This window comes from Lupinus angustifolius, chromosome LG10 (assembly GCF_001865875.1).
Source record: "Lupinus angustifolius cultivar Tanjil chromosome LG10, LupAngTanjil_v1.0, whole genome shotgun sequence".
Lineage (NCBI taxonomy): Eukaryota > Viridiplantae > Streptophyta > Magnoliopsida > Fabales > Fabaceae > Lupinus > Lupinus angustifolius.
Window position 1 is genome coordinate 5,998,612 of NC_032018.1, and position 8,173 is coordinate 6,006,784.

Below are 8,173 nucleotides of genomic sequence, written 5' to 3' on the forward strand. Positions count from 1 at the left end.
AAGTGCAAGGAGACAAGATATGGTCACTCACTCACTTTATTATGATATTAAAGAATATATTTTTTTGTTTTTATATACTATTAGTAATATCAACAATATTATTAACTCTTAAATATAAATATTAAAAATAGATATAAATAATATATTGCCATGTAATAAGCTTTTCTATATTGATATTAAACTATTTCCTTTTTTGAAGAAAATTAATTAAGATTAGTACAAGCAAACACACAAACACGTTGTTTTGTCTAATAGTTGACTAGGTCCCTGGACTTTAGCGAGTGGCACCAACTTTATAACGCTTTCACCAGATACTCAAAGATCATTGTCCTCTTTTTTAGTTAGAGTCCCTTTGTGTGAGTGTAGTAGCTATGGGAAGAGCTCCTTGTTGTGACAAAGCAAATGTTAAGAGAGGACCATGGTCTCCTGAAGAAGATGCAACACTCAAAAGTTATCTACAGATTCATGGCACTGGTGGAAATTGGATTGCATTGCCTACAAAAGCTGGTACATTTATTTATTTTCATAATAAGATCCTTCTTGGGTACCTTAGTTTAATATTAATGAATTTTTATGATCTTCATTCCTGTTTTTATTTTTAAGCTCAAATTAAAGGGTAACCATATAAACCATGAAATGAAACAAAAGCTTTCTTCACATGTGGAAATAATGAATCTTTCTTCTTTTTTACCTATGGCATCTCCAAGAAGGTGATTAATTTATTTTGTTTTAAATCGCTACAAAAGTGGGACTTGGACTTTGGTGTTAATGTGTTATTTATGCATGCATTTTACATTGAGTTGTGGTATTGTGAATACAACTCAATGTCTAGAGGTTCATTTTCATACTATAGTTTCTACCTCAACTTTAAGTAACTCAAGAAGATAAATACTATTGTTTTTCTGTTTCTGATTCTGTGAACCCCATTTGTACAATTTTGAAGTCCACATGGGAGAAAGTGAAACATATATTTTTCAACATATTTATGTCTTGTTTTGTTTTCCCTATGGGAAAATGAAGAAATATTTTGAGAACCTTAAAGGCATGAAACATGGTTTTTCTGGGCTGTGTTTCTATTAGTGAATCTCTCTCTTTGCCATTTTATTTCACTCATAGAAATTTATTTATTTTAGCAAACTTGAAATCGTTAACTATTTGGTTTGGTTAATTTTCTTCTTGCTCCTTTTGTTTAACAAAATACATTATGTGCAGGCCTTAGGAGATGTGGCAAAAGTTGTCGTCTAAGGTGGCTCAATTATCTTAGGCCAGATATCAAACATGGTGGCTTTACTGAAGAAGAGGACAACATCATTTGCACCCTCTATGTTCAAATGGGAAGCAAGTAAGCACTTCCAAATTATTTCATTTTAATACTATATAAATTTTCATAATAGTCAATTTTTGCTAAGTGTTAAACTTATGTACAATTATTAGAGTATTAAATTTTAAACTATGGTATTATTCTCATGAAATTTGTGGTCTTGTCTAGATGGTCAGCTATAGCATCTCAACTTCCAGGGAGAACAGATAATGATGTGAAAAACTATTGGAACACAAAACTAAAGAGGAAGCTTATGGCAGGAAAAGTGTGCCACAAAAAATTGAATGATAATGACACTCTTCCTTCAACAACATTACTAACCCAAAAGGCTCAAAGTTTGGACTTTCATGCTTCACAGAATCAAAATTCTATGCCAAACTTAAGCACGGATGCTTGTTCCGAATTTAACATTGATGAAAAAAACATGGGTTTTGGCCTAATTCATCAGTTCTATAGTCCACAGGTTAAGGATGTTGTCAAAGAAGTTGGTGCAAGTTCAAGGAACAATAACCATAATCATAACCCTTTGATGTCATTGTCTCAAGAAGGTTCAAGCATTTCAGATTCATCTTCCATTGCAGTGGAAAATAATTGTGTATTGCTGCCAGAACATGCTGGTAATCATGAATCTGCAGAGCAAGTGTTGATGGATTTTGGGTTTGAATTTCCTTATGATCTTACCAATAATCTTAATTGCCATGAGAGATTTGGTGAATTTTCTCCAAGTGGGTATTCTGAGTGGGTTGATTTTAGCTATGTTGACATTAAGCCACATTTACTTAACAAAAATTAATGTTGTCTAGTATATGTAAAAGCATAATCATATATAATGGAAATTGAAGTAGGGTAAACATGATGAGGGTAAGAGCTAGGAATAGGGTTAATCGATCCCAAAATAAGTATGTCCTTCTATCTTTAATCAATTATCATTCTCTAAATAATATAAAAATATTATTTTATATTTTTAAGATTTTTCATTTTAATTAAGTTGCGCATTTTCATTTGACAAGAAGAAAATAAGGACAAGTGGTCTCTGTTAAAGAGTTTGATAACATTTTTCTAGTTTGTTCCAAGTATAAATTGGTACTTGTGTTATTTTCATGGATAGGAACTACATAGTGTAGGGTCAAAGTTTGAATTAAGCAAAATAAGAAAGATTAAAGATTATGGACAAAGTGCTATCGTGTCTAGGTTTAGGTTCATGCATCATGGCAATGTTGTTGTGGGGTCCAAGAGAAGAGACTCGGTTACTTTTCTTTTTCTATATCTATATTGTATAAACTAGTATATAATATAATGTATGACATAAGCATGTTTGCTTTTGTGGTCACAAAGATGAAGGTGTGGCCAATTCAAACTTCAGAATTGAATATTGTGTACATCTCATTCAATAACCATAAAAGATTCTCTATCTTTTTTCTCTCTCTCCTTGCACCCCTCGTGATACATTTTAAGGAGATATAGTAAATGATCAACTCTGAAATTTGGAATATTCTTTATGGAAAATTTTCCAATGCATGTGCACTCTGAAATATTTCAATCATTATCATAGACGAGGAAGGGTTATGGGTACACTAATTTTGGTAAAAGGGGTACATTAGTTTTTTCGAGATTGTATGTAGAGAATGGAGATCAAAATATAAAATTGATCGAATAATTTATATTTTATTACTAACCATTTTACTTATTAATAAAGTTTTATTTTATGATACATCATGCATGTCACTTTCATTTGAATATGATAATTTAGTATAAGTATATATCATTTTTCTTATTTGAGAGTGTCTTAATTCAAACCTCTAAAATGTGCTCTATCCCTTTTTATCTTCTTCTGGTTTCGCTCTTCTGACCCCTTCTATGAGCATTTACTCGAAGAAGAAAAATTCTAATATTCAAAGCAAATTAATAATTAGTTAATTAATATTTTTTTACAATAGTCTAAGAGCTTTGTCTCGGTCATGAAAACTTTTTTTTTTACCATATTCGAATGTTGACAAGTATTAACATACATAGAGTAATTTAATAATCAATCAATTACCATTTCCTCCATAGTATTAAGAACTTAGTCTATTCATGAAAACTTTCCATTTTTGTTTCTTTGATTGGTATTCCTAATTTCCTATAGAATTAACTAATTCTTTTATTGGGTGATAATTGATGTTCTCCTCAACTCAAAATTATATTTAAGCATTTGAGCTCAAATGTTAACTTTGTACTGAATCGCATATTCAGTAGTTTCACAAAAAATGTTCATAAAAAGTATTTAACAAAAAAATCACAATAATTTTACACTAAAAATAAGTAAATTCCCATTACTCATGATGCATGCACTGCATATTCTCTCACATTAACCCCAAACCTAATATCGAGTTGTCTTATTTGCTTCAAGTCAAGACCACAGTTTCAATTTGTGACCTTGATATGACTACATAAATTACTACTAGTTTTGGAATCTTTATCCTTAAAAGTAGAAAAACAGTATGAATACCACTATTCATGTGCAAACAGAAGCAGACAAACTTTACTTGACAATTTTGCTAATCACTATGATTACACTCTATTGACTCACATTAGTGGCAGTCTTTTGTCTTAAACCATAAAATCCAAAGCTATATTTGGAATTGGCTTGCTTAAATTATGGGGCGAACTATAATTTTAATACAAAAATTGTGAGGCATTCAAAACTCAACAAGGATCCTATTCATTAATGAGGAGACAATTACATGTTTTTTCTTTTGTTTTTAATAATAAAAATATAATTTTATTGTAATTAAAATGATAAATATATTATTGAAAATTATATTTTTCTTGTTTTTTGAAATAATTGTATCTCCATCATTCGAGAGAATTCCAACTCTTCAAAGTTAGGCATACAATTTGTTTTTTCTCAGGTTTGCACTGTCAATTATAATGTTCTATCTGCTTAGTTACATAGTGACATTATATGTATTCATGAAAGTGCAAAAGTTGATCCTGTTTATATATCAATAGACAAAAAAAATATAATTCTAATATACTTACCCAATGTTTCTTGTGACATGAATGAATATATTATTTCATTGTTTGAATGACACAACTCTTGGATGAAGAATTTGTAATGTTTATAAAAGTAACTCTAGAAGAATATGAAAAGAATGCAAAAGAAAAGGAAAATTCTTGTATTAATATATGCATAAGTCTTTTTCATTGTATTTGGAAGAACTCTAGAAGAAGAAGTAAGCAAGCAAGGGAAAAGGAAAAAAACAGAATCGGTTACAGGGAGGAGAGAAGAGACATCATTTCATTCCATACATTCCTCACCCTTACATTCCACTATTTATTATCCCACCACATATTCCCCAAGCCTAGTGTTGACTTTCTTGACCCTACTCCCTTTCCTCAGCATCTTTCCATCCTTTGTGTAACTAACTCCGCTGACTCAGCATTACCATATGTCAGCTATATTACATTGCCTTCCCCTTCCGAAGGAATCTTGTCCTCAAGATTAAAGGAGGATTGTTGTTCTTAATGATATCCATATCTTCCCAAGTTGCTTGTGTGTTGTCCATATCATCCCACATAATCAGAACACGTCGGACTTGGTTATCTTCGCGCAGAACTGTCCTTGACTTCAGTACTTTGTAGGAAGAGAGAACATGACCCAAATCGGTCGTCTGCAGCGGTAATGACATATACAGTACTGTGTAAGTGCCCTTAAATGGTTTGAGCTGTGAAATGTGAAAGACGACATGAATCCTAGTTGTTCCTGGCAATTTCAGTTTGTAAGCTACCTCCCCGATCCTTTCCAACACTTCAAATGGGCCAAAGTAGCGCATAGAAAGTTTGTGACTCTTCCTTAATGCCACTGAATGTTGTTTATATGGTTGGAGCTTGACTAATACCAGATCACCAACCGCAAATTGCAAATCCCGCCTATGTTTATCTGCCTGTAGTTTCATCTATTGTTGTGCCTTATGCAGATTGCTCTTAAGTTGCGGCAATACCTCATCCCGACTAGCCAACTGAGTCACAACCTCCACAGAATCAATATTGTCGTAGATAGGCTTGATTAAGGACAGGGCCTCCCTCCCATAGACCACTTTGAAGGGGGTCATCCCCAATCTAGTGTGAAAAGTAGAGTTATACCAAAATTCGGCCCACGGTAACACCTTAGACTAGGATTTCGGATTGTCCCCCGTAAAGCAGGGTAAATACATTTCTAAACATTTGTTAAGAATTTCAAATTGGCTGTCGGACTGTGGGTGGTACGTCGAACTCATTGCCAAAGTAGTGCCTTGGACTTTAAACAAATGTTTCCATAAAAAACTAGTAAAGACTTTATCTCTGTCCGACACAATGGAGCGAGGAATTCCATGGTGTTTGACAATGTACGTCATGAAAGCCTCCGCCACGCTTTTACTAGTATAATCAGAATGCATTGCGACAAAGTGAGCGTATTTTGAGAGACGATGAATAACCACCATTATAACAGTGAAGTCATATGAGGACAACAACCCAGTAATAAAGTCCATCGCGACATCGTCCCAAATCTGAGTTGGAATGGGCAGAGGTTGTTGCAGTCCTGCCGGAAGTGAAGTCAGAGATTTAGCTGTCTGGCAAATCGCACTATTTTGAACAAAACCTGTGACAGAGTCCTTTAATTTTGGCCAATAAAATTGAGCTGTAATTCGGGCCACAGTTCTGGTAATACCCGCATGACCTCCAATGGGAGAGCTATGGTACTCCTGTAGTATCTCCTGAATCAAAAGGTTGTGTTGGGGTATCACCAACCTATCTCTCCCATATAATAAACTGGCACTGCTGTGATATTCGTTAGGCACTGTGGAATTTTGGCGACACTGTTGCAGAATGGGTTGTAGAGTCTCATCAGCCTGCACTTCTTGTCTCAACTGCTGGATAAACTTGGACTGTGGCTCAGACCACGCCATGAAGAACACACGTGACAAAGCATCTGCAACTAGGTTGTCTTTTCCTGGTTTAAATTCAATGGTGAAATCATACCCTAAAAACTTGTGCAGCCAAACTTGTTGTTCAGGCGTATGCAAGGATTGATACATTAAGCTCTTCAAACTCTTTTGATCAGTCTTAATGATGAATTTGTGACCCAACAAATAGTGTATAAATTTTGCCAATGCTTCGGTGATGGCAAACAGTTCACGGGTATATGCTAACTACTGCTACATGCAATGCACCATTTTCTTTGAAAAATATGCAATAGGGTGGCCATTTTGACTTAACACCGCTCCAACGCTAATTCCCGACGCATCTCTTTATAAGGTAAAAGGCTGAGCAAAATTCGGCAAAGCTTACATAGGTGCTGAGGTAATAGCCTCTTTTAACTGGACGAATGCCGATTCAGCCTTCTCATTGCAACCGAAGCCATCTTTTTTAACAGGTCTGTTAACGGACTAGCAATGGCAGCATATGATTTAATAAATTGTCAATAGTAACCAGTGATACCGAGAAACCCACGCACCTGTTTCACATTATTAGGGCGAGGCCAATCCTCCACTGCCTTAACCTTAGCTTCGTCCATTGCAACCCCTTTACTCGACACTGTGTGATCCAGATAATCCACCTCTTGTTTGCCAAACGAGCATTTTGATAGGCGGGCAAATAACTGATGTTGCTGCAATGTTTGTAAGACAACTGCCAAATGTTCTAAGTGAGTCAGCCATGAGGCACTATAGACCAATATGTCATCAAAGAAAACCAGGACACATTTGCGCAATAGGTGTTGGAAAATTGTATTCATAAGGCTCTAAAATGTTGTCAGGGCATTAGTTAACCCAAACGATATACTAACCATTCATAATGCCCATGATACGTTCGAAATGTTGTTTTATAACAATCCTCTGGTTGTAACAGTATTTGATGATAACTGGAACGTAAGTCAAGCTTCGAAAAGTATTTGGCCCCAAAAAACTCATCCAATAGTTCATCAACGGTTGACATCGGAAAGCTATCTTTAACTGTAATAGCATTCAAAGCTTTGTAATCTGTACAAAATTGCCAATTCCCATCATTTTTTCGAACCAACACAATAGGAGAAGAAAATGGGCTGGTATTATGCTGAATGATACCTTGATCCAACATTTCCTACACCGTGATGGTATTTGCTCTTTCTGACTATGCGGGTACCTAGAAGGTCGCATTTTTACTGGTTTAGAGTCATTGTGGAGGACAATAGCAGGGTTTCTATCCCGAACTGGTGGCAAGCTATCCGGAGTTTGAAATACACTATCAAATTGTTGTAACAATGTTGCTAAATCAGGGCTAACGTCCTCTGGAATGAGGTCGAAAGCAGCAGACGACTTGAACATCAGCAACCTTTGTATAGCCAAGCATTCATAAATTGAATCGGTGGATTGCATTCTCCGCAATTGATGTAAGTGAGCTTGTGTTGGTGGACCCCACTGTTCTCATTGCAAGGTAATAAAACTGCCACCCTGCACAAATTTAATAACCGACGCAGCATAATCGACGACATGAGGGCCCAACATAGCTAGCCAAGTGGACCCCAAAATCAGATCTGCAGCCACCACTAATAATAAATACACAAGGAGTAACAGTTCCTGATTCTGCACCTGTACTGCTAGTCGCTCGATCCACCCTTCAGTTTGCATAGTTTGGCCATTCCCAATTTGAACACTAAAACTAGGCACTGGTTCCACATGAAGTTTTAATTAATTTAGCTATGCGAGGCTGTAAGAAACTCTCAGAACTGCCCCCATATAGTAGAATTTGAACCGGAAGCTGACCAATTTGTCCAAAAAATCGTATGGCGCCCACACCTAGACCACATTTCATTGCATTTAAGGATAAATGGTGTTCTCCCATTGGTACTGCAGG

At 35.4% G+C, this 8,173-nt stretch overlaps 1 protein-coding gene across 1 annotated transcript; it reads left to right on the top strand.

Moving 5' to 3' along the window:
* On the top strand, nucleotides 234–2,743 carry LOC109357690 (transcription factor MYB36-like). Its single transcript, XM_019601698.1, has 4 exons — nucleotides 234–507; nucleotides 1,213–1,342; nucleotides 1,490–2,137; nucleotides 2,400–2,743. The coding sequence occupies exons 1-3, from the start codon at nucleotides 372–374 to the stop codon at nucleotides 2,112–2,114; spliced, it is 891 nt and encodes a 296-aa protein (XP_019457243.1). The 5' UTR covers nucleotides 234–371; the 3' UTR covers nucleotides 2,115–2,137; nucleotides 2,400–2,743.

Excerpts from the sequence above, each read along its gene's own strand:
- LOC109357690 (XM_019601698.1), top strand. The coding sequence starts at position 372 with ATGGGAAGAGCTCCTTGTTGTGACAAAGCAAATGTTAAGAGAGGACCA. Across the intron at positions 508-1,212 it reads TGCATTGCCTACAAAAGCTG|GCCTTAGGAGATGTGGCAAA; the intron begins GTACATTTATTT and ends CATTATGTGCAG. Across the intron at positions 1,343-1,489 it reads TATGTTCAAATGGGAAGCAA|ATGGTCAGCTATAGCATCTC; the intron begins GTAAGCACTTCC and ends GGTCTTGTCTAG.